The sequence below is a fragment of the Callorhinus ursinus genome, unplaced genomic scaffold, assembly GCF_003265705.2.
Source record: "Callorhinus ursinus isolate GAN/ISIS: 27379988/994484 unplaced genomic scaffold, GSC_fseal_2.0 scaffold16, whole genome shotgun sequence".
In the NCBI taxonomy this organism is placed as follows: domain Eukaryota; kingdom Metazoa; phylum Chordata; class Mammalia; order Carnivora; family Otariidae; genus Callorhinus; species Callorhinus ursinus.
The window spans coordinates 2,426,213-2,452,680 of NW_027397078.1; the positions used below are offsets into that span (position 1 = coordinate 2,426,213).

Sequence of the window (26,468 nt, forward strand, 5' to 3'; positions counted from 1 at the left end):
ATTCCATTTGTTCCAACCCCATTTGTTGAAAGGATCATTTTTCTCTTTTGAATTGCTTTTGCAGGTTTGTCATAAATCAGTCGGCATATTTGTGGATCTATTTCTGGACTCTCCTCTGTTCTATTGATCTGTATACCTAAGCCTCTGCCAGTACCATGCTTTTTTTTTATGCTTCTGTTTAAATTCCAGTTAGCTAACATATAGCTGTTTTCATAATTTGGCTATTATAGATAACGCTGCTATAAACATTGGGGTGCATGTTGTTTCTTACGTTGTTGATCGTAACAGTTCAGACAGGTGTGAGGTGGTATCATCATGGTTTTGATTTGTATTTTCCTGATGATGAGTGATGTTGAGCATCTTTTCATGTGTCTGTTGGCCATCTGGATGTCTTCTTTGGAAAAATGTCTATTCATGTCTTCTGCCCATTTTTAATTTTTTTTAAAGATGTATTTATTTTCATGCTTTACAGATGTTTCATTTGCTAAAGCTGATGTCACTGCAAGCTGCTTTTCCACTTTAAGTAAAACATTCAAATTGTTGCCAGGTTTTGCTGGTGACACAGGGTTCGTAGTGACCCCTGCACATTGTTTAAAACTTAGGATTGTACTGCACTGGGACACTCAGGTCCATTTGCAGTTTCAGGAATCTTTACTTACTTCAGTTGGTATTCTGGGAAAAAATTGGAAAGTTTTTGTTTGTATTTTATTGTAGTTTATAATAAATCTAATTTTTAGTATAGATATTTTAACAATATTTGCTCTTCCAATCCATGAGCACAGAATGTCTTTCCATTTCTTTTTTCAAGATTTTACTTAATTTATTTTGAGAGAGAGGGCGCCTGGGTGGCACAGTTGGTTAAATGACTGCCTTCAGCTCAGGTCATGATCCCGGGTCCTGGGATAGAGTCCCACATTGGGCTCCCCCTGCTGTGCGGGGAGCCTGCTTCTCCCTCCCTCTGCCTGCCGCTCCCCCTGCTTGTGCGCTCTCTCTCTCTCTCTCTCTCTCTCTCTATCAAATAAATAAATAAATAATCTTTAAAAAAAAGAAGGGGGAGAGAAGGAGAGAGAATGAGTCGGGGGAGAGGGAGAGAGAGAATCTGAAGCAGACTCCATGCTGAGCCTGAAGCCTGATGTGGGGCTTGATATCACCACCTTGAGATCATGACATGAGCTGAAATCAAGAGTCTGATGCTTAGCCGACTGAGCCACCCAGGCACCCCTGTCTTTCCATTTCTTTGTGTCATCTTCAATTTCTTTTATTAGTGTTTTAGTTTTCAGAGTACAGATCTTTCATCTCTTTGGCTAGGTTTATTCCTAGGTATCTTACTGGTTTTGGTGCAATTGTAAATGGGATTGATTTTTTTTTTAAAGATTTTATTTATTTGAGAGAGAGAGAATGCAGGAGAGTATAAGCAGTAGAGAGGGAGAAGTAGGCTGCCCATCGAGCAGGGAGCCTGATGTGGGGCTTGATCCCAGGACCCTGGGATCATGACCTGGGCTGAAGGTAGATGCTTAACTGACTGAGCCACCCAGGTGCCCCTGGGATTGATTCCTTAATTTTTCTTTCTGCTGCTTCATTAGTGGTGTATAGAAATGCAACAGATTTCTGTACATTGATTTTGTATCCTGTGATTTTACTGAATTTGTGTATCAGTTCTAGCAGTTTCTTCGTGCAGTCTTTTGGGTTTTCTTTCTTTTTTTTTTTTTAAAGATTTTATTTATTTATTTGACCGAGAGACACAGCGAGAGCAGGAACACAAGCAGGGGGAGTGGGAGAGGGAGAAGCAGGCTTCCCGCTGAGCAGGGAGCCTGATGTGGGACTCGATCCCAGGACCCTGGGATCATCTGTGTACAGTATCATGTCATCTGCAAATAGTGAAAATTTTAGTTTTTACTTGCCTATTTGGATACTTTTATTTCTTTTCATTCTCTGATTGTGGTGGCTAGGACTTCCAGTACTCAGGTAAATAAAGTACTCAGAGAGTGGATATCTCTGTCTCGTTCCTGACTGTAAAGGAGAAGCACTCAGTTTTTCCCCATTGAGTATGATGCTAGCTGTGGGTTTGTCATAGATGGCCTTTATTATGTTGAAGTATGTTCCCTCTAAACCTGCTTTGTTGAGGGTTTTTATCGCGAATGGATGTTGTACTTTGTCAGATGCTTTTTCTGCATCTATTGAAATGATCGTATGGTTCTATGATGTATCACATTGATTTGTGAATATTGAACCACCCTTGCAACCCAGGAATAAATCCCACTTGATCGTAGTGAATGATTTTTTTAATGTATTGTTAGATTTGGTTTGCTAGTATTTTATTGAGAATTTTTGCATCCATGTTCGTCAGGGATATTGGCCTGTAGTTCTCTTTTTTAGTGGTGTTTTTTTATCTGATTTTGGTATCAGGGTAATGCTGCCTTCCTAGAATGAATGTGGAAGTTTTCCTTCTTTTTCTGTGTTTTGGAATAGTTTGAGAAGAATAGGTATTAACTCTTCTTTAAATGTTTGGTAGAGGGCGCCTGGGTGGCTCAGTCGGTTGAGCATCTGCCTTCGGCTCGGGTCATGATCCTGGGGTCCTGGGATCGAGTCCCGCGTCGGGCTCCTTGCTCTGGGGGGAGCCTGCTTCTCCATCTCCTCCCCACTTGTGCTCTCTCTCACTATCTCTGTCTCTGTCTCTCAAATGAATAAATAAAATCTTTTTTAGAAAAAAAGTTTAAATGTTTGGTAGAATTTGCCTATGAAGCCATCTGGCCCTGGACTTCATAGTATATGTGCTGCTGAAGTGAGCACTCTGGACTTTTGTTTGTTGGGAGTTTTTTGATTACGGATTCAATTTCCTTGCTGGTGTTGGGTCTGTTCAACTTTTCTGTTTCCTCCTGTTTCAGCTTTGGTAGGTTATATGTTTGTAGGAATTTATCCATTTCTTCTAGGTTGTCCAACTTGTTAGCATATAGTTTTTCATAATGTTCTCCTATAATTGTATTTCTGTGATGTTGGTTGTGATCTCTTTAATTCATGATTTTATCTATTTGGGTCCTTTCTCTTTTCTTTTTGATAAGTTTGGCTAGAGGTTTATCAATTTTATTAATTTTTTAAAAAGATTTTATTTAGGAGAGAGCGAGCGAGCATGAGCAGGTGGAGGGGCAGAGGGAGAAGCAGACTCCCCATCGCAGGGCTTGACCCCAGGACCCTGAGATCATGACCTGACCTGAAGGCAGACACTTAACCGACTGAGCCCCCCAGGCGCCCCTCAATTTTATTAATTTTTTCGAAGAACCAGCTCCTGATTTCATTGATCTGTTCTATTGTTTTGTTAAATTTCTCTGTCATTCTATTTCTCCTCTAATCATTATTTCCTTCTTTCTGCTGGCTTTGGGCTTCATTTGTTTTTTACCTAGTTCCTTTAGGTGTAAGGTTGGGTTGTTTATTTGAGATTTTCTTCTTGCTTCTGGAGGTAGGCTTGTATTGGTATATACTTCCCTCTTAGGTCTGCTTTTGCTGCATCCCAAAGGTTTTGGACCATTGTGTTTTAATTTTTATTTGTTCCGCGTATTTTTTTTTTTATTTCTTTGATTTCCTGGTTGACACATTCATTGTTCAGTAGCATATTGTTGAACCTCCATGTGTTTGCAGTCTTTCCAGATTTTTTTCTTGGGGTTGACTTCAAATTTCATAATGTTGCAGTCAGAGAAGGTGCATGGTATGACTTCAGTCTTTTTGTATTTATTGAGACCTGTTTTGTGATGTAATCTGTGATCTATTCTGGAGAATGTCCCATGCGCACTTGAAAAGAATGTGTATTCTGCTGTTTTAGGATGGAATGTTCTGAATATATCTGTAAGTCCGTCTGGTCCAGTGCGTCATTCAAAGCTGTCGTTTCCTTGTTTATTTTCTGTCCCTTGATGTAAGTGGGGTGTTAATATCCTCTACTATTATTGTATTGTTATCAATTCGTTTTTTATGTTTGTTATTGTTTTTTTTTTTAACCAAAGACACTTTGTTACCTCTTACAGTTAATAGTCAAGAACAAATAATAATAACAACAAATAAAAGTAACTTGCAAGGGGGCGCCTGGGTGGCTCAGCTCCTTGGGAGCCTGCTTCTCCCTCAGCCCCCCCATCTCTCATGAATAAATAAGTAGTCTTTAAATAAATAAATAAATAAATAAATATCTTTAAAAAAAAAAGTAACTTGCAAGGGGGCCAGACATTAGACATAAACAAGGACACTATTAACATTAAAGAAAGCACGTGTTATTAATTGTTTTATATATTTGGGTGCTTCCAGGTTGGGTGCATAAATACTTTCAATTATAATGTCTTGTTGGATTGTCCCCTTTATTATGATATAGTGCGCTTCTTCAGTCTCTTGTTACAGTCTTTGTTTTAAAGTCTAGTTTGTCCAGTATAAGTAGTTACTCTGGCTTTCTTTTGACATCCATTTGCATGATAAATTTTTCTCTATCCCTTCACTTTCAATCTGTAGATGTCTTTAGATCTAATCTCTTGTATGGGGTGCCTGATTAGCTCAGACAGTAGCCATGTGACTCTTGATCTCAGGGTTGTGAGTTCGAGCCCCACACTGGGTGTAGAGATTACTTAAAAAAATAAAAAGTGAAATAAAATGAATCTTTTGTAGGCAGCATATAGATGGATCTTGTTTTCTTTTATCCATTCTGACACCCTATGTCTTTTGATTGGAGCATTTAGTCCATTTACATTCAGAGCAATTATTGATAGATATGCATTTATTGCCATTTTATTTCCTGTTTCTGGAGAGTTTCTCTGTTCCTTTCTTGTCTTTGTCACTTTTGGTCTTTCCTTTCCACTCAAAGAGTTCCCTTTAATATTTCTTGCAGGGCTGGTTTAGTGGTTACATACTCCTTTATTTTTTGTTTGTCTGGGAAACTTGTTATCTCGCCTATTCTGAATGTTAGCCTTGCTGGATAGATTCTTGGCTGCAGATTTTTCCAGTCAGCACTTTGAATATATCATGCCACTCCTTGTTGGCTTTCCAAGTTTCTTTTGATAAATCTGCAGCTAGCCTTATGGGTCTTACCTTGTATGTTAAGGACTAATTTTTTTTTAAGATTCTGATTATTTTTTTGTCAGCGCACAAGCAAGGGGAGCGGCAGAGAGAGGGAGAAGCAGGTTCCCCGCTGAGCAAGGAGCCTGATGTGGGACTCGATCCCAGACCCTGGGATCATGACCTGAGCCAAAGGCAGATGTTTGACCAACCGAGCCACCCAGGCAACCCAAGGACTAAATTTTTTAAGATTTTATTTTTTAAATTATCTCTATACCCAGCGTGGGGCTCAAACCCACAATCTTGGGATAAAGAGTCACATGTTGTACTGATTGAGCCAGCTGGGTGCCAATAAGGACTTCTTTTGTTTTACTGCTTTTTAGATTTTTTTCTGTATCAGTATATTTTGCAAATTTAATTACAATATGTCTTCGTGTTGGCCTGCTTTTGTTGATTTTCATGGGAGTTCTCTGTGCTTTGTGGATCTAGATGTCTGTTTCCATGCCCAGATTAGGGAAGTTTTCAGCTATTATTTCTTCAAATAAATTTTCTGCCCCCCCTTTCTCTCTCTCCTTCTTCTGGGACTCCTACAATATGAATGTTATTACGTTTGGTGGAGTCACTGAGTTTACTAAGTCTGTTCTCATGTTGCATAATTCTTCTCTCTCTTTTCTTCATCTTCATTACATACTTTCCATTACTTTGTCTTCTAGGTCACTAGTTCATTCCTCTGCTTCTAGCCTGCTGTTGTTACATCAGGTGTGTTTCTAATCTTGTTTATTGCGCTCTTCATCTCTGGTCAGTTTTTTTTTTTTTTTAAGTAGACCCCCCCCCCAAATGGGGCTTGAATTCATGACCCTGAGATCAAGACCTGAGGTGAGAGTCAAACCGAAGGCAGACGCTTACCCTTCTGAGCCACCCAGGCACCCCTGATTGATTCTTTTTTAACTTTTTTCTCTCTTTGGAAAGCGTCTCACTGATGTCTTCTATTCTTTTATCAAGCCCAGTGTGTATCTTTATTATCGTGGCTTTAAATTCTCCATCAGGCATGTTACTTATATCTGTTTTGGTTAGATCTCTGGCCATGGCCTTGTTCTTTCATTTGGGATAATTTCCTTTGTCTCCACATTTTATCTAAGTCTCTGCCTTTTTCTGTGCGGTAGAGAAGCCATTTATGTCTCCTGTTTCTGAAAGTAATGGCCTTATGAAGAGGCCATGGAGTGCCCAGGCCCTGGCACTTCATGGAGTGTCTCCAGTGTGTGCTGCTTGAGCTCTGCTGTTGTGTTCTGGCTGCTCTGTCCTGCAGGCCAGTCATCTGTGGAGGCTCTCCTTGCCTGCTGTGGGCAGTGTTTGGTCCCTGGCCTGAAATGTGGCGAGTTTGAACTAGGTGTGCTCTGGTCCGCTTGTTAAATGAGACCTCTCACCAACTTCATTGAAACTGAGGCCCTGCAGAAAAAACTCCCTGGTTAGGAGTTGTGGTGTGGACAGGGGTTTATGCTGGTCTCTGGGGGAGGAGCCTGCCATGCTGGGACTGAGGCAAGCATGACTGAGAAGGGCAGTTCCACCTGCCTGCAGGGGTGTGGGGCTTGGTGTAAGCAAGTCAGGTAGCTAGCATCAGCGTATACTGCTTGCCACAGATGGCTCTGTGTATGTTGAGGGGTGGGGAATCGAAATGGCGCTGGCCAGCTTCTTTGTTCCCAGGGAGGTGTCTCCATGAGTGCTGCCTCTCAGGCATGCACTCCAAGAAGAGTGAATAATCTCCCTACCGTGTTCCCCAGGCGTTGAGCTTATTTTTGTATATGGTGTATGAAAGTGGTCCAGTTTCATTCTTTTGCATGTAGCTGCCCATTGTGCATGTAGCACCCATTTATTTAAGAGACTGTCTTTTCTCCATTGTTAGATTCTTGCCTCCTTTGTTCTAGATTAATTGACCATATAAGCATAGGTTTATTTCTGGGTTCTCTAGTTTGGTCCATTGATCTGTGTGTCCGTTTTTTCCTAGTACCATACTGTTTTGATTACTATATCTTTGTAGTATAGTTTAAAATCAGGGAGCATGATACCTAGCTTTGTTCTTTCTCAAGATTGCTTTGTCTATTGGAGATGTTTTGTGGTTCCATATAAATTTTAGGATCATTTGTTACAGTTCTGTGAAAAATGCCCTTGGTATTTTGACAGGGATTGCATTAAATCTATAGATTGCTTTAGCTACAGCATGTTAACAATATTATTTCTTTCAATCTGTGAGCATGGTATCTTTCCATTTATTTGTTTCATCTTCAGTTTCTTTCATCTGTGGCTCATGGTTTTCAGAATACATGTCTTTCATGTCCTTGGTTAAATTTACTCCTCGGTATTTTAGGGTTTTTTTTGATGCACTTGTAAATCTGATTATCTTAATATCTCTTTCGATGGGGGCGCCTGGGTGGCTCAGTCGTCAAGCTTCTGCCTTTGGCTCAGGTCATGATCCCAGAGTCCTGGGATCGAGCCCCGCATCGGGCTCCCTGCTCCACAGGAGGCCTGCTTCTCCCTCTCCCCTTCCCCCTGCTTGTGTTCCCTCTCCTGCTGTCTGTCTCTGTGTCAAATAAATAAATAAAATCTTTAAAAAAAATATCTCTTTCAATAGTTTGGTATTAGTGTATAGAAACACAACAGATTTCTGTATATAAATTTTGTGTCCTGCAACTTTACTGAATTTATTCTAATGATTTTTTGGTGGAGTCTTCAAGGTTTTTTTATATAATATGTTATCTGCAAATAGTGACAGTTTTACTTCTTCCCATTTAGTTCCTTTATTTCTTTTTTTTTTCTGCATAATTACTGTGGCTAGGCCTTCCAGTACTATGTTGAATAAAAGTGGTGAGTGGACATCCTTATGTTGTTTCTGATCTTAGAGGAAAGGCTTTCTTTCACCTTTTCACTGTTGAGTATTATATTAGGTATGGGCTTGTCATATATGGCCTTTATTGTGTTGCGATACCTTCTCTGTATACCCAGTTTGTTGAGAGTTTTTATCACAAATGAATGTTGAATTTTGTCAAATGCTTTTTTTGGTGTATCACATGGATCAATTTATAGATGTTAAACCATTCTTGTATGCCTGGAATTAATCTCACTTGGTCATGGGGTATGATCCTTTTATTGAATTCGGTTTGCTAATATTTAGTTGAGGACTTTTGCGTCTATGTTCATCATGGATATTGGCCTGTAATTTTTTGTAGTGTCTTTGGTTTTGGTATCCAGGTAATGCTGGCTTTGTATAATGAGTGTGGAAGTGTTCCTTCCTCTTCAAGGGTTGGAATAATTTGAGAAGGCCAACTTGACCTGGACTTTTGTTTGTTGGGAGTTTTAAAAAAATTTTTTTAAAGATTTTATTTATTCATTTGAGACACATACAGAGAGAGAGAGAGAGCATGAGCGGGGAGAGAGGCAGAGGGAGAGGTAGAGGCAGGCTCCCCACTGAGCAAGGAGCCCGACGTGGGGCTCGATCCCAGGACCCCGGGATAATGACCTGAGCCAAAGGCAGACGCTTAACCGACTGAGCCACCCAGGTGCCCTTGATTCGTTTCATTATTAGTAATCAGTCTTCAGATTTTCTAATTCTTCATGATTCAGTGTTGGAAGATATTGTTTCTAGGAGTTTATCCATTTTTTTCTAGGTTGTCTGATTTGTTGGTGTATAATTGTTGATAGTATTCTCTTACAGTCCTTTGTTATTTCTGTGGTATCAGTTATAACTTCTCATTTGTTGCTGATTTTATTTGGGCTCTGTCTCTTCTTGAGTCTGGCTAGAAGTTTGTTGATTTTGTTTATCTTTACAAAGAACCAGCTTAGTTTCATTGATGTTTTCTATTGTGCTTTTAGTCTCTATTTATTTCCATTCTGATCTTCATTCTTTCCTTTTTTCTACTAACTTTGGGCTTTGTTCTTATTTCCTTGAATGTTAAGACAGATTGTTTATTTGATGTTTTTCTTGTTTCCTGAGGTAGGCCTGTATTGCTATGAACTTCTCTCTCTTAGAACTGCTTTTCCTGTGTCCGAAAGATTTTGGTCCATTGTGTTTCCATTTTCATTTGTGTCATGTTATCTTTTTTTTTTAAAGATTTTTATTTATTTTAGAGAGCGAGAGAGAGCGCATGCCCATGTGTAAGTGGGGGGAGGGGCAGGGAGAGGGAGAGGGAGAGAATCCCAAGCAGATTCCACGCTGAGCACAGAGCTCGACTTGGGGCCCAGTCTCAAGACCCTGAGATCATGATCTGAGCTGAAACCAAGAGTTGGATGCTTAACCGACTGAGCCACCCAGGCACCCCTCATGTTATCTTTTGATTTCTTGATTGGTTATTTAATAGCATGTTGTTTAGTCTCCATATGTTTGTGTTTTTCCAGTTGGGTCTTGTAATTGGTTTTTAGTTTCATACCACTGTGGTGGAAAAGATGCTTGATATGATTTCAGTCTTCCTAAATTTGTTAAGACTTGTTTTGTGATCTAACATGTGGTCCATCCTGGAGAGTGTTCCCTGAGCCCTCAAGAATATGTATTCTCCTGTTTTTGGATGGGGTGTTACGTATCTATCTGTTAGATCCATCTAGTGTAATGTATTGTAAGGCCAATGTTTTCTTACTGATTTTCTGTCTGGATGATCTATCCATTGATTTAAGTGAGAGGTTATCGTCCCCTACTATTACTGTATTGCTGTCTATTTCTCTATTTATTTCTGTTAATGTTTGTTATATGTATTTAGGCACCCCTATGTTCAGTGCATAGATATTTACAAATGTCATGTCCTCTTGTTGGATAGACCCCTTTATCATTGTGTAGTACCCTTCTTTGTCTTTTGTTATGGTCTTTGTTTTAAAGTCTAATTTGTCTGATACAAGTATTGTTATATTGCTTTTTTTAAAAATACAAATTAGTGCCTTTTCTTCTTAGCTTAGAGAAGTCCCTTTAACATTTCTTGTAAGGCCAGTTTAGTGGTGATGAGCTCTGTTAGATTTTGCTTATCTGAAAAACTCTTACTCTCTCCTTCAATTCTGAATGGTAACCTTTGTGGGTAGAGAATTCCTGGTTAGCAGTTTTTCCCTTTCAGCACTTTGAATATGTCATCCCACTCCCTTCTGGTCTGCAATGTTTCTGCTGAAAAATCTGATAGATTTCTTGGGTTTCTTTTGTACATAATACTTTGCTTTTCTCTTACTGCTTTTAAGATTTTCTCTGTATCCTTAACTTTAGCCATTGTAATTGTAATGTGTCTCGGTATGTTTTCCCTTGGGTTCATCTTATGTCGAATTCTTTGGGCTTCTTAAACCGGATGTCTGTATCCTTCTCCAGGTTAGGGAAGTTTTCAGCCATTATTTCTTTAAATAATTTTTCTGATCCTTTCTCTCTCCTACCTTCTGGAACTCTATAATGCAAATGTTATTCTGCTTAATGTTGTGCCAGTGGTCTCACAAGTTGGTGTCCTTACTTTTTTAGTTCTTATTTTTTTCTTTGCTGCTCTTTCTGGATGTTTTCCATTGCTTCCCTGATTTGTGCTTCTATCTCATCTGTTCTGCTTTTGAACCCCTCAGGTGTGTTTTTCAGTTTAGTTATAACTTCTGTTCAGTACTTACATATTTTTTCTTTTTTTTTTCAAAAGACATTTATTTGAGAGAGTGTGTGCATGAGTCGGGGGGGCGGGGCCGAGAGAGAGAGAGAAGCAGGCTCCCCACTGAGCAGGGAACCCGACACAGGGCTCGATTCCAGGACCCTGAGATCATGACCTGAGCTGAAGGCAGACGTTTAACCTACTGAGCCCCCCAGGTACCCACATATTTTTTCTTTTTGTTGAAGTTCTTTGTTTTTGTTTTTTTTTTAAGATTTTATTTATTTATTTGTGACAGAGAACACGAGCAGAGGGAGAGGGAGAGAGAGAAGCAGACTCCCCACCGAGCAGGGAGCCCGACGCTCAATCCCAGGACCCTGAGATCATGACCTGAGCTGAAGGCTGACGCTTAACCGACTGAGTCCCCCAGGCGTCCCCTCTTTTTGTTGAAGTTCTTATTGTGTTCATCCTTTCTTCTCCTGAGATCAGTGAACATCTTTACGACCATTACTTTGAATTCTTTATCGGGTAGGCTGCTAATCTCTATTTCATTAAGGTCTTTTCCTGAGGGTTTGCCTTCTTCTTTGGTTTGGAAAATATTCCTCTGTGTCCTCATTTTGCTTGTCTCTCTGTGTTTGTCTACATGTATTAGGTAAAACAGCTACCTCCCTCAGTCTTGAAGGAACAGTCTTGTGTAGGAAATGTTCCATGTGGCCCAAAAGTCTCCCTTGGCCCCCAGAGTCAGGCATTCTATGGTGTCCCTTGTGTGGGCTGCATGTGCATGCTGGCTGTGATCAGACCACAGCTGCTGTGTGGGGAAGGCAGGGCTCAGGGCACTTGCCCGGCTCTTTTGTGGCTGGGCTGCTGCATGGGGAGAGTGGGATTCAAGCTGCTTGCCCTTCCACTGTGGCTTGGTCTCTGCATGGGGAGGGCAGGGCTCAGGGCACTTGCCCTATATCCATTTGCAGCTTAGCCACTATGTGGGAAGGTGTGGATCAGGTCACTGACCGGGCCTGCTGGCATCTTGGCCACTGAGCAAGGCGAATGGGGCTTGGGATGTCCACCTGTCCTCCCTGTGCCTTGGACGCTGTGCAGGGTGCATGGGGTGCTAGCCCAGCCCCGTCATGGCATGGGGTGGGCAGAGCATGTCCTCTGGTGCTAGTAGGCACCAAAAATGGTGCCTGTTGGCTTCATCACCAGCAAATTAGGATGAGATTGCAAAAATGCTGTTGGCCAGCACATCCATCTCCAGATAAAGTCCTTGTAAGTTCCTGTCTCTGTGGCAGCTGCTTTAAAATTAGTGTGTGCTGGGCGCCGGAGGGCTCAGTCAGTTAAGTGTCTGCCTTCTGCTCAGGTCAGGATCCGGGGTCCTGGGATCGAGTCCGGCATCGGGCTTCTTGCTCAGCGGGGAGTCTGCTTCTCCTGCCTGCTGCTTCCCCTGCTTCTGCTCTCTTTCTCTCTGACAAATAAATATATAAAATCTTAAAAAAAAATAACAACTAGACTTATGATTGATAACATTATACCAGGATATATCAGAGTTTTAGAAATTTAATAGAATTTCTGGGACACTTACATTTATATAAATATAACATATATTTGGGACACCTGGGTGGCTCAGTCGGTTGGGCATTTGCCTGCAACTCAGGTCATGATCCCGGGGTCCTGGGATCCAGCCCCGCATTGGGCTCCCTGCTCTGCGGGGAGTCTGCTTCTCCCTCTGCCTGCCGTTTCCCCTGCTTGTGCTCTCTTTTTCTCTGACAAATAAATAAGGAAAAAAAATTAGCGTCTCTCTCTTCTTTGTTGTCTAGGCACTTTTCAGTCTGTTGCTTCTGCACTGGATATCAGGGTGAGTGGGTTTCGCGCGAGAGCCCTTTAAGAATGGGAGCTCTAGGGGCGTCTGCCTCCGGCTCAGGTCATGATCCCAGGGTCCTGGGATGGAGCCCCGCATGGAGCTCCCTGCTCCGCGGGAAGCCTGCTTCTCCCTCTCCCACTCCCCCTGCTTGTGTTCCCTCTCTCAGTGTATCTCTCTCTGTCAAATAAATAAAATCTTAAAAAAAAAAAAAAAAGAATGGGAACTCTATGTTCCCTACATTCTATGATTCTCCTGGTCTTGATTCCCATTGATTTTCAAAACCAAACATTTTGTGGGCTTTCTGGTGCGGGCCCCCAGGGTCAGAGGTTGCTGATGTGGGACACAGTCCTTTTACTCTTTGAGTAGAGTTCCATATTTTTGTGACCTCTTCCAGTTGTGGGGGGTCACCACTCGTGGGGTCCCACAGGAGGTTCTGTCACTGCCTCTCCTGCCTTCTCGTTGTGTCTCTTTGCCTTTTGTTGTGGAGGCGCTGCTGTTCCATCTAGTTCTCAGGTCCTTTTTGGAGGAAAGTTATTCTATATAGAGCTGTAAGTTTGTTTTGTCCATGGAAGGGGGTGATTTCCTGGTCTTCCCACAGGGCCGTCTCGAACTCCCATTGTGGTTTTAATTTGCAATTTCTTCATGACTAAGATGTTAAATATCTTTCCATGTGCTTATTTTTCATTTGTATATCTTCTTTGGTTTAATATCTTTCTTTTGCCTTTTTTTTTTTTTTTTTTAGTTTTGAGAGTTCTTTATATAGTCTCAGTACAATTTTTTTTTTTTGGCCAGAATGTGATTTGTAAATATTTTCTTTCATTCTGTGGCTTTTTCTTCTCTTAAGACGGTCTTTTGAATTTTGCTGTCCCATGTAAGAAATACTTGACTAACTGAAGGTTAAAAGATTTTCTCCTGTGTGTGTGTGTGTTTAAGTAGGCTCCACACCCAGCGTGGAGCCCAGCACACAGGGCTTGACCTTATGACTCTGAGATCAAGACCTGAGCTGAGATCAAGAGTTGGATGCTTAACTGACTGAGCCACCCAGGCGCCCCTCCTATATTTTCTTCTAGAAATTTTATAGGTTTAGATTTTACATTTAGGTCTGCGATCTGTTTTGAGGTTTGAGTTTTATACATGTGGGAGGTATTTGCTGGAGTTGTTTTTGCATATGTAGATCCAATTGTTCCAGCATCGTTTGTTGACATGGGAACTCCCATTTTCCCTTGAACTGCCTTTGTACTTTTGGCGAAAGTAATTTTCAAGTATAAAGGTCAAGATTAGAACAGGGCGAGGACCTCGGAACCCCCACTCTTGCCCTCTCTTTGTGTTGTTGAGGGACATCTGCATTTTTTCCACAATTTAGTTTTAGAAGTAGTGCTTCTGTGAACATCCTGTACTTGTTTTCTAGAGCATATATGCATGATTTTCTTTAAGCTGTGTACCTAGAAGTAGAATTGCTGCGTCATAATGTATGCAAATCATTAACTTTAGTAAACACTGTCAATTTCCCCAAGCAACTCTGCCAGTATATATTCCTGCTAAGTGTGAGAGTTCTCATTTCACCACAATCTTATGATATTTTAGTCTGCTTAATTATAACCTTTTTAGTGGGGGCATAGGAGTGTCTCAGCATGGCTTAAATTTTCATTTACCTGAGTGCTGATTGGTACATTTTCTTATACTCATAGGCCATTTGGGTTTTGTTTTTAGTGAAGTACATATTCACATCTCTTCTCTGTTTTTTGGTGTTGTTTGTGTGTTTCTTATTGATTTGCAGGGGTTTTATATTTTCCAGATAAGATCCCTTTATCACTTTTGATTGTTGCAGATAATCGCCCCATTTAAGGCTTGCCTTTTTACTGTTCTACTGTTATTTTTTTGTTTTTATTAAATTCCAGTTAGTTAAGATACAGCGTATTACTAGTTTCAGGCGTACAATAGAGTGACTCAACACTTGGCGTACAACACCCGCTGCTCATCACAAGTGCTCTCCTTAAAACCATCACCTGTTTCACTCATCCCTCCACCCCCCCCCCTCTGGTACCCAGCAGTTTGGTCCCTGTAGTCAAGAGTCTGTTTCTTGGCTTGCCTCTCTCGCTCTTTTGTTTTCCTCTTTCCTCATTCATTTTGTTTTTTAAATTCCACATACGAGTGAAATCATATGGTATTTATTTTTCTTTGACAGACTTATTCCACTTAGCATAATACTTTCTAGCTCCATCCACGTTGCAAATGGCAAGATTTCATTCTTTGTTATGGCGGAATACTAGTCCATTGTAGATCTAGACCGCATCTTCTTTATCCATTCATCAGTCGATGGACATTTGGGCTCTTTCCATAATTTGGCTATTGTTGATAATGCTGCAGTAAACATCGGGGTGCATGTACCCCTTCAAATCAGTATCTTTGAATCCTTTGGGTAAATAGTAGTGCAGTTGCTGGATTGTAGGGTAGCTCTATTTTACACTTTCTGAGGAACCTCCATACTGTTTCCCAGAGTGGCTGTACCAGTTTGCATTCCCACCGCCCTTTCTCCACATCCTCGCCAACACCTGTTGTTTCTTGTGTTGTTGATTTTAGCCATTCTGACAGGTGTGAGGTGGTAACTCTCTCATTGTGGTTTTGATTTGTATTTCCCTGACTGCTGTATTTTTTATAAATCTTTTCCTTCATGAGTAGTGCTTTTCACATCTTATTTTAGAATTCTTTCCCTACACCAAGACTATGAAAACATTTTCCTGTACTGTTTTCTAGGCACCTTATTGTGTTATCTTTCACATTAGATTTACAATTTCTCTGTAGCTCATTTTTGTGTGTGGTGAGTTAGTGGATAAATTCTACCCCCTATGGATATCCAGTAATCCATCCACATTTATTTGAAAAGATCATCCTCTCCCCACTGCCTCGCAGTGTCAACTTTGTCATAACTCAGGTGTCCATATGGCATTTAGATTCTCTTTTTAGTCCTACTGGACTATTTGTCTATCCTTGTGCAAATACCACATTGTCTTACATATATTCTGTACACTTATGGAATATTCCATGTACTTGATGGAATAGTTTTTCTGCCATGGTTTGTGATTTTCCAACAAGGTAGGCATCCTGTATTAAGTCATCATCACGAACTGGGAACCCAATCAGCAGTTCCCTACATTTCATCCTCATCACCGAGTGGTCAGTATTTTAGAGTAAAAGGAATGTGCAATTACAGGGACTCGTGACATTCGGGGATGTGGTTGTGGATTTCACCCCAGAGGAGTGGCAGTACCTGAACCCTCCACAGAAGACTCTGTACAGAGAAGTGATGCTGGAGACCTACAGCAACCTGGTCTCTGTGGGTAAGAATGGCTTCCTCAGGTAATTTTGCTGCTTGTGATTATTGTGTCTGATAGAGGGCCTTTCCTTTCTCGGTTTGGAAAACTTGTAAGGTCTCTGAACTGCTTGAAAAGTTGGACATTGAGTTCCAGGGATTGAAGTTTCCTGACAGGGTGTTTGTGAACTCAAAACCCAGGTGAAATGGTTCGACTTGACCATTGGACCACTGTGTCAAGTGATCGGTCTCTCATGCTGCCCCAGACCCCACTGCCCTCTTTCTCAGAGGCTCTGAAGATCCAGGACGTATCACTGTCATTTCTCATTAGCAGGGCCGCAGGTGACCAAACCAGACCTCATCCTCAAATTGGAGGTAGAAGAGCCATGCCCAGCAGAAACAAAAATCTCCTTTTGGAGCTTTCCAGGTGAGTGGGATTGACTCAGACGACAGGGACAGGAGGTGCCAGCTTGTCAGCCACGGGTGAGGACCTCTGAAAGGGCTTTCAGGAATGTCTGGAGAAAGGTTGTGACCCTTTGATCTTGTTGGACAGGGACATGAATACCTCAGACATAAGACTGACACCCCTCGCCCTTGTCCCACACCCACCAGACCACTCCCCTTAAGTTGGTGCTCACCCAGAAGTTTCTGCATAGCTCCTTTTCCCGGTGGATAAGTGTCTTGTAAGTGCCAGTCCCCGCTTACGCCCTGCCACTTCTCCCATTCTCACTTCACTGCTTTATCTGAAGCCAGGCCCACCTGAGTCACAGGCCATAGGCACTACTGCTCTAATTCCATATTGGATTACCTGTTTCCATTCAGTTTAGATATTTCGATCAGATTTGCTCTCCTAAAACATCTTGATTATCTTTGTTTAAAAGTAGCTTTTTTTTTTTTAATTTTTTTTTTTTATAGATTTTATTTATTTATTTGAGAGAGAGAATGAGATAGAGAGAGAGCATGAGAGGGAAGAGAGTCAGAGGGAGAAGCAGACTCCCTGCTGAGCAGGGAGCCCGATGCGGGACTCGATCCTGGGACTCCAGGATCATGACCTGAGCCGAAGGCAGTCGCTTAACCAACTGAGCCACCCAGGCGCCCTAAAAGTAGCTTTTTTGAGATAGAATTCAGACCATAAACTTTGCTCTTTTTGAAGTATACAAATTCAGTGATTTTTAGTATATTCACCAAGTTATGAAACCATCACCATTATCTAATTCTAGAACATTGTCATCACCCCAGAAAGAAACCCATACCCTTTACCAGTCAGTCTCCATCCCTTGGCAACCACTTTCTGCCTCTATGGTTTTTTGTTTTTTTTTAAAGATGATTTTTTTAAAGATTTTATTTATTCATTTGAGACACAGAGATAGAGAGAGAGCATGAGCAGGGAGAGAGGCAGAGGGAGAGGGAGAAGCAGGCTCCCCGCTGAGCCAGGAGCCCGATGTGTGGGGCTCGATCCCAGGACCCTGGGATCATGACCTGAGCCGAAGGCAGACGCTCAACCATCTGAGCCACCCAGGCGCCCCTCTTGCCTCTATGGTGTTGCCTATTCTGGAGATTTCATGTAAATGGAACCATACAAAATGTGGCCTTTCATGTCTGGTTTCTTACACTTGGCATGATTTCAAGGTTCATTCATGGTGTAGCATGTATCAGGACTTCATTCCTTTTTCTAATGGAATGATATCTGCTGTCTGGATACACCACTTTTTCAGCCATTTATCTGTTGATGGGTGTTTAGGTCGATCTCACTTTTTGGCCATTATAAAGCTGCTATGAACATTCATGTAGAATGTTTTATGGAGGTGAAGGTTTTAATTCCTTTTGAGTGTGGACATAGGAATGGAATTGTTGGACCACATGTTAAACATTTTGTGGAACTGCCAAATGATGAATATCCCATTTTCAAAAATTTTTACCCAGTGTTTTAACATTCACAGAGGATTCTTTGCCTGAATCAATTTATAAGATGGTTGGAAGAAGGGGGAATTTTCTCTCATTCCTTCTCCATTTATAAGTTGGCACTCTTCTCTTGCCCCATCCCATTAATGAATTAATTTTAGTATTAGTATGGACTCAGATTGTTATTTTTCAGTGTGTTAGAATGCATTAATGTCTTCTGTCATTATTCATTTTGATGTTCAAATTGTCCTCAATTTGTCCAGGAGGAGTCCCTTCGGGCTGGCTCCTCCATCTCTTAACATGACTCCATCATTCTTTGAGCACTTTCTAGCACAAAAATATATTCCAGGTTCACACTGTACTTTCCCTGTTTCAGACCTAGAATCAGCAGCTTCTCTAAGGATTTCTGATTCCTTTTAATGGGGAATGGTACTGAGAAATCAGGATCTGGGTGCTGAGTGTTCTCATAGCTACTTGGATTCTTGTTTCTCATAACCTACAAATGATTCCCAGCTATCTTTCCCCCCCTTTTATTTTTTTTAAGTAACTGGTTAATTTGTCTTTTAGTTTCCCATGTTCTGGACTTTGCTAAGTACCCTATGGTATTTAACATATTCCTCTGTCCTTTATTTTTTTCTTGTAAATTGGTGGTTAGATTTTGAAGTTTGATCAGATTCAGGGTTTTATTTTTTTCTTTTAGCAAGTTTACTTCCTAGCTGCTATGACATCCTTTCATCAGGAGGCATGCAGTGCATGGTTGTCTGTTATAGTTATGAGTTCTCGGTGATTATTGCTTGTATGCACTAATGTTTGCAGAATGGTGAATTCTCTCGTGCCTTGTTGATAAGCTGGAATACTTCTGTAAAGAGGATTGCCTCTCATCTGTTATTTGCTTATATGTTAGTTCCAGGAATTCCATTTCAGTTATGTGTGTTTGCCCATTTGTTTACCACTTTTAAAAATGAGTTGGTTTTGTAGCATCAAAAGTTGACTAATGTTTTTTTAATATCAATATCTTGTGTTTTAATCAAACATTGCCTTATCCTCATTATGAATCAAACTGCCCTATCTCTGGTGAGCAGAAACCCCTTCAGATTGGCTCCTGAGTCTTTGGTAGCTTTGCTTTCTGGTGTTACAAGATGTTCCAGGCTCATTTTACATAGTTCCCATTTCTGGCCTGGAATCAGCCATTTTTCCAAGGAACCCTGTTTTGTTTTTTTGGTGTTTTTTTTTTTTTTTGTGGTAATAGTGTTTTGAGACCACAGTTAGGATGTTAGGGAATTGTTTCTAGGCTTTTTAAAAATTGACAGAGCTAGGAACCATGTAAAAACGATTTTTTAAAAGATTTTATTGGAGCGAGAGTGTGTGTGCATGAGCAGGGGGAGGGGCAGAGGGACAAATAGACTCCCTGCTGAGCGGGGATGCCTAATGCAGGGCTTGATGCGTGACCTGAGCCAAAGGCAGACGCTCAACTGACTGAGCCACCCAGGCACCCTGTAAAAAAATTTATTTTTTAAGATTTTATTTGACAGAGACACAGCGAGAGAGGGAACACAAGCAGGGGGAGTGGGAGAGGGAGAAGCAGGCTTCCAGCCGAGCACGGAGCCCGATGCAGGGCTCGATCCCAGGACCCTGGGACCATGACCTGAGCCGAAGGCAGACAAAGACTGAGCCACCCAGTAAAAGCCCCCCGTAAAAAAGATTTTTAAGAGAAAATATATCATGTATTCAAATTGATACTTCCCCTTCATTTAAAAAATTGGTATTTCCAAATCAAATTCTGGGCTTAAAGGTTTTTGTTAATCTTACATCTGATGGTAATATTATTATTCTGAGACTGCTGTCGATAGTGGTTTGAATCAATTGAGGTAATCATGTTGGTGCCATTGAGAATCAAGACTTTTCAGCAGTGGTTGTTTGGAAATACAGATGAGGGTATATTATTATTATGGAATCCTTTTAAATTCAGTTTTGCTTTATGAATATATAAAACACTTACTTGGTTCCAAAGTCGAATCTAGAAAACAAGGTATATTTAAAGAAGTTCAGTTTCTTTCCCTTCATTTCACTCTCTTCCTTCCTTCTGTAGGTAACCATTTATTAAAATTTAAAGGTATATCCTTCCCTTGTTTACATGATGGGTCTATATAAATAGGTATTCATATTTCTTTCCTTAGAAAAATGGTAGCCTACTATGTACGGTTTTATTCACCTTTTTTCACTTAATGGTCAAGAGCATGTTAAATATATTGAGTTATTTTTTATAGTAGTGTAGTGGCTCTTAACCAGATTATTGTAGTAGTAGCATCAGTTGTTCTAGTAAACAGTTGAAAGTACTTCCTGTGTGTCATGCATGCCCCATTAGAAGTCATTTAATCCCTGTTAACATATTTAGGTGGGCACTATTATAATTCCTGTTTCCAGGTGGGAAATAAAATACAAATAGATTAGGTAAGTTGCTGAGGTCACAAGTGAATGGTTGAGCCAGGATTTGATCCTGGGCTAGAGAGCTTATGGCCCTAACCATGCTGCTCCTTACCACCTAACGATGTCCAGATTTAGTAGATGCTTGGTGGAACTTAGGTGGTCCCAGCAGATGTATTTTGTAAAAACTTTTTCTGTGAGGGCGCCTGGGTGGCTCAGTTGGTTAAGCGACTGCCTTCGGCTCAGGTCATGATCCTGGAGTCCCGGGATCGAGTCCCACATCGGGCTCCCTGCTCAGCAGGGAGTCTGCTTCTCCCTCTGACCCTCTTCCCTCTCATTCTCTCTATCTCTCATTCTCCCTCTCGCAAATAAATAAATAAAATCTTTAAAAAAAAAAACAAAAACTTTTTCTGTGATTCTGATATTCATGCCTAAGAACTAGTTTTTTTTGCTAATGATATTAAGGATGTCATAGGAACATGGTCCATTTTAAAATTCAGTATTAATATTGTAAATGTTACCACTATTAAATCTGAGTGGTAGTATGAGTAGTTTTTGTACTCTTTCATCTTTTCTGTACATTTTTTTCACACAAAATTTTAGGAAAAGGTGAAAAGTAAACTATGAAGATGATTAAAACTCAGTATATATGCAAAAAGTATTTACCATATTTTATTGACTTCAAGATCCAATTGATTTTAATACATACCACTAAGAAAAATTGCCACCAATTAATTGATGACATGCCATTGATTATAAGTTACATCTGGATTCAGAAATGTGTTAAAATGTGAATATGCATCTTGCAGTTGATGAAATATGGTATATTTAAGGCAAAGCTTTGCGATTTTAAACTGTCTAAATGAGTGGTATCGATAACTACTTTAGAAATTAACAAAAAGTTATACAGGAAGATCAGAATAAGCTTCTTTGAAATGAAAAGACTGAATTGCTTCTTGAAAGTTACCTAGATTTTGAATATAGCAAAATATGGGAGACTAGGCTATGTGGGTGATAGAACATAAGGAAGGGTTTGGCATCAATACATAGTTTTTTCTTTAAATTTTTTATTTTATGTTAATCACCATACATTACATCATTAGTTTTTGATGTAGTGTCCCATGATTCATTGTGCATAACACGCAGCGCTCCACACAGAACGTGGCTTCCCTAATACCCATCACCAGGCTAACCCCTCCCCCTCCCCTCTAGAACCCTCAGTTTTTCAGAGTCCATCGTCTCTCATGGTTTGTCTCCCCCTCCAATTTCCCCCCCTTCATTCTTCCCTTTTTTCTTAACATTATAAATTTTGCACGATTTGTTTTAGAGGTACAGATCTGTGATTCAACAGTCTTGCACAATTCACAGCACTCACCATAGCACATACCCTCCCCAATGTCTATCACCCAGCCACCCCATCCCTCCCACCCCCCACCCCTCCAGCAACCCTCAGTTTGTTTCCTGAGATTAAGAATTCCTCATATCAGTGAGGTCATTCGATACATGTCTTTCTCTGATTGACTTATTTCACTCAGCATAACACCCTCCAGTTCATCCACGTCGTTGCAAATGGCAAGATGTCATTCCTTTTGATGGCTGCATAATATTCCATTGTGTATATATACCACATCTTCTTTATCCATTCATCTGTCGAATACAGTCATAGTTTTTAGCGAAAATAGTGTAGACAGGAGAAGGTGGTGTTGAAGAACTGTGAATGCAAGCTTGGATGAATCCAGATTGGGGAAAGATCTTTTGAGTTTTTCTTTGTTTTTGTAAGGTTATTCTAGATCTTTCTCTGATTCACTAAGAATGTGGATTCAGGATTGTAAAATTTGAGCCCACTAACCACACTGTTGCATTTCTACTTAGTTAGAAATAGTATAAGTCATGTACACTTAGGAGTTCATATGACAAATGAAGATAAAGGTTGATAAGGTCCCCAGAGTTGACGGAAATCAGAGATGATGTAAACGTAGAGGTAAGACTGAGGTGTCAGGGTAACAAAAAGCCTAGCAGGTGGGAGTTTAGTAAAAACAGGATTTGACGGTCAAGATCCTCTCTAGGAGCTCAGATAAAATGAGATAATGGTATCAGCTTTCAAATGGTAGGGCATTTTTAAAGAAGGTTCATTATATAATGTTGTTACAAAAATGGTTTATTGTACTTCCTTCTAGAAGCAGCCTGTCAAATTGATGAACAGATTGAGAGACAGCACCAGGATGACCAAGATAGGTATCTGTTGATGCAAGCTGGATTCCCTGACAAGAAAGCACTTATCACCAAGACTGGCCATGACTATAATAAATTTGGAAATGCACTTCCTCTGAATACAAACCTTGCTGCTTCAATACAAAGGTCCCATAAACATGAGCCATTTGGAAATATGGTAGATGGTTTAGACTTATTTACCAGAAGCTCTGTAGGAAAGAAACATGATAATGGATGTGCAAAATTATTCTTCCATACGGAGTATGAGAAAACAACTCCTGGAGTAAAGCCCCACGGATATAAAGAGTGCGGGAAGGCCCTCAGGCGGAAGAAAGGGCTTAGTCTACAAGAGAGAATTAAAAATGGAGAGAAACCCTTCGAATGCACCGCGTGTAGGAAAACCTTCAGCAAGAAGTCACACCTCATTGTACATTGGAGAACTCATACGGGAGAGAAACCCTTTGGATGTACTGAATGTGGAAAAGCCTTTAGCCAAAAATCTCAGCTCATTATACACTTGAGAAGTCATACAGGAGAGCGACCCTTTGAGTGTCCAGAATGTGGAAAAGCCTTCAGAGAGAAGTCAACCGTCATCATACATTACAGGACTCATACAGGAGAGAAACCTTATGAATGTAATGAATGTGGAAAAGCCTTCACTCAGAAGTCAAACCTCATTGTCCATCAGAAAACCCACACGGGCGAGAAAACTTACGAATGCACTAAATGTGGGGAATCTTTCATACAGAAGCTTGATCTAATTATACATCATAGTACTCATACAGGAAAGAAACCCCATGAATGTAATGAGTGTAAGAAAACTTTCAGTGATAAGTCAACTCTCATTATACATCAAAGAACTCATACAGGGGAGAAACCTCATAAATGTACCGAATGTGGGAAGTCTTTCAATGAGAAGTCAACCCTCATAGTGCATCAGCGAACTCATACAGGAGAGAAACCCTATGAATGTGATGTGTGTGGGAAAACCTTCACCCAGAAATCAAACCTTGGCGTACATCAGCGAACTCATTCAGGAGAGAAACCTTTTGAATGTAATGAATGTGAGAAAGCATTCTCTCAGAAATCCTATCTCATGCTCCACCAGAGGGGTCATACAGGAGAGAAGCCCTATGAATGCAGTGAATGTGAAAAAGCATTTTCCCAGAAATCATACCTCATCATACATCAAAGAACTCATACGGAAGAAAAACCCTATAAATGTAACGAATGTGGCAAAGCCTTCAGAGAAAAGTCCAAGCTCATTATACATCAGAGGATTCACACAGGAGAGAAACCCTACGAATGTCCCGTATGTTGGAAAGCTTTTAGCCAAAAGTCCCAGCTCATAATACATCAGCGAACACACACAGGAGAGAAACCCTACGCATGCTCTGAGTGTGGCAAAGCCTTCAGAGAAAAATCCACATTCACTGTACACCAGAGAACTCATACCGGAGAGAAACCCTATAAGTGTGCAGAGTGTGGGAAGGCCTTTACCCAAAAATCAAACCTGATTGTACATCAGAGAACACACACGGGAAAGAAGGCCCACGGGAAGGGCCACAGCCGGAAGTCAAAGCTCATTGCACATTAGAGAGTAGATCAAGGGTGCCCGTCAACGTTCACGGAGGGAAAGTTTTGTCCGTTTAATTAACATTTTAAAAGTACGTTCTGATTTCTGGTTTAAATATGGGGAGTAAAAGTCAGTCTCTCTTCATCTCAGTCTTCGCCCAAACACTACAAGGAGCAAAAGCGGAAGTGTAATCTCTGTACCTGACACGAGGAGATAGCGGAAACCCTGATGAGCGCACTGCCGGAGGCAGAGGGGATCGAGCGCCAGGGCAGGAGGTTTCGAAGCGAACGCTCAAGGCTGCACACGTGGGGCCGCACTGGCGAGGACTCTTAGTTGAGGTTCAGGATATCCCCCAAGTGCAAGGCCAACTACATCCACCGCAGTAACAGAGAGCATTGGCAGGTGGGAAGGAGGATGTCTCCCAGACCCATTTGGGGTCTGAGGAGATACCGGCAGAGGCCTCTACAAGGAATCGCTCAGACAAGCCATATTTGTAGAAAGTAGTCTGCACTCATGAGAGGAGCACTCGATGGGCTGGGGCAAGAGAAGGGAGTGTTCCTTGTGAAGAACCCGACAGCTGCCCCGGTTTACGGACTCTGGAGAAGTCAAATCTAAAAGAAATACCAAATGGGGGGAAAAAACCAGTTGTAGGAAAAACTCTTTATCTGCCTAGAATGTGGCCCCCATTTCTTACCCCACGTGAACCTCCAGGAAACAGCAAGTCCAGGAAAAACTCTTTTTCAAATAAAAATGATTCCAAAGTAATGAAAACCACAAAGGCAGTGGCTTTGGAGCCCACAGTTCTACTTCTAGGAATGTATATACTCATGCATGTACCAAATGAACACACAGAGATACTCACTGGCGCACTGTTTGTGAAAACCAAAGGTTGGAAGCTGTCCAGATGACGGGTCTGGATCCTGAAATCCTGGTATGTTCCTACAGCAAACCTCCTAGGTAGACAAAAACGAAAGAGAACTTGGACATCATGTGTGTAGTGATGTGGGACATCTCCAACATACATTATTAGGTGCCAAAAGCAAGGTGCAGGATAGCGAGTACAATACGCTAACATTCGCATATAAAAAGAACAAATTGCAAGTACATGATTGAGCATATATGCATAAGCTGTCTCTGGGAAGATACATGAAAGCTGAGAACCCTGATTACCTCTGGGAAAGGGCAGGGGACGTGGGGGGCTGGGGGACTGGAATTGGGAGACAACTGTATGTCCTTCCATAACTTTTCGAAAATTGTGCTCTGTGGCTGTACTACCTTTTCAGTAAATAAAACGTTTTAAAATGAATGTTTTGCTCCATTGCTGTGATAATGAAGTTAGATTCTAGATACAGGATTTCCTAACATTCAAGACACAGATGTTCAATGTGGAGTTTAATGTTTTGAGTGAATGATAAATAGAATCATCTGTCAGAACAAACTGATACCCAGCCGGTTCCAAAGGCACATAGGCCTTGCTTTCCTGAGGGTGCCAAATAAGGTGATTCTTAGGTCATCTGGGACATCACACAAACCTGAAATAACTGAGACCGGAATACATTTCTTAATTTAGTGTGCACTGTGACCTCTGAAAGTATCCTGTAATAAAGCCCACTGCTGTCTTTCCATATTTTAACAAAATGATTTACGTTACTTCATTTTGTGCTTGTGGGTATGCGAATTTTTATTGTTAAGGGATAAAAGCGTGAATACCCAGGCAAATTGGGCAGCTCGCCCCCTAGGTCACACTACTGCCGGTGATCTATCGAGAGCCACGGCCCGAATGGACACAGCCAAAGACCAGGTAGCAGCACGTCTGCCCCAGAGTAAGAGGCCCCACTATGTGACCATATTTGTGGCCCTCGTGATTCCGTGGCTTTTCCCTGGGACTAGATCTCTGGTGGAACTGGGGAACCCAAGCTGTGTAAAACCGGGGCAGGGTCAGTGTTTGGATTTAACAGAACAGGTGAGTGAGTCAGACCTCTGAGAGCCTTCCTGTCTCCTGCCGGGCCTTGTTTTCCCCTAAATTATCCTACAAGAAAATGAGGTGTGGGCTCACTTTTTATGAGCTATGTAAGTCAGGTCACACTGAGTGCCTCTCCAGGGAGAAGGAAGCTTGGGGAAGAAATGTCGGGCTAAAGGACTTGCTTCTGGGACAGCCTGCTGAGAGGATGCCCAAAGGCACCAGAAATGAAGCATTTCCTCTTCCTGCCAATAAAGAATATCCCTGGGGGTTTCAGGACCGTCAAAGGTCGGCCTGAAGGGCAGTGTGGACAGCAGTCAGATCTCGCCATTTCAGGTTGATTGTGGACACCGGCTTCCTCGGACACAGATGGCAGTCTGATGGGCCATGTGTGTGAGTGGAAGTGAGTGAGGCATGGACCACGGCGGGGAAAGGGTGGGGGTTGAACAGCAGGATGTGGATGAATGGACCAGAATCGGGGGAAAATAGATGAGGGTAATGAAGGGCCGAGTGGGGGGAGGTGGGGGGAGATGGGGGGTGCAGAATGAGGGCGAACAGGGAAGAGTAGGGAAAAAGGGTAAATAGCCAGTGGGGGCAGTTGCTGGAGAAGAAAGGGTAGAAGT

General features: G+C 41.4%; 1 protein-coding gene across 2 annotated transcripts in view; it reads left to right on the forward strand.

Annotated features, from left to right (window-relative positions):
* ZNF182 (zinc finger protein 182) overlaps positions 1-25,191 on the forward strand; it is a 45,524-nt gene extending 20,333 nt beyond the window's left edge. The window contains exons 9-11 of one of the 2 annotated variants that reach the window (XM_073901876.1): positions 15,674-15,800; positions 16,107-16,199; positions 22,276-25,191. In XM_073901876.1, the coding sequence (XP_073757977.1) occupies positions 15,674-15,800; positions 16,107-16,199; positions 22,276-23,906 (1,851 nt within the window). In that variant the 3' untranslated portion in view covers positions 23,907-25,191. Of the gene's footprint in view, positions 1-15,673; positions 15,801-16,103; positions 16,200-22,275 lie in introns of both variants that reach the window. The other variant, XM_073901875.1, reaches the window with a different exon arrangement.
* The last annotated feature ends 1,277 nt before the right edge of the window (positions 25,192-26,468 follow it).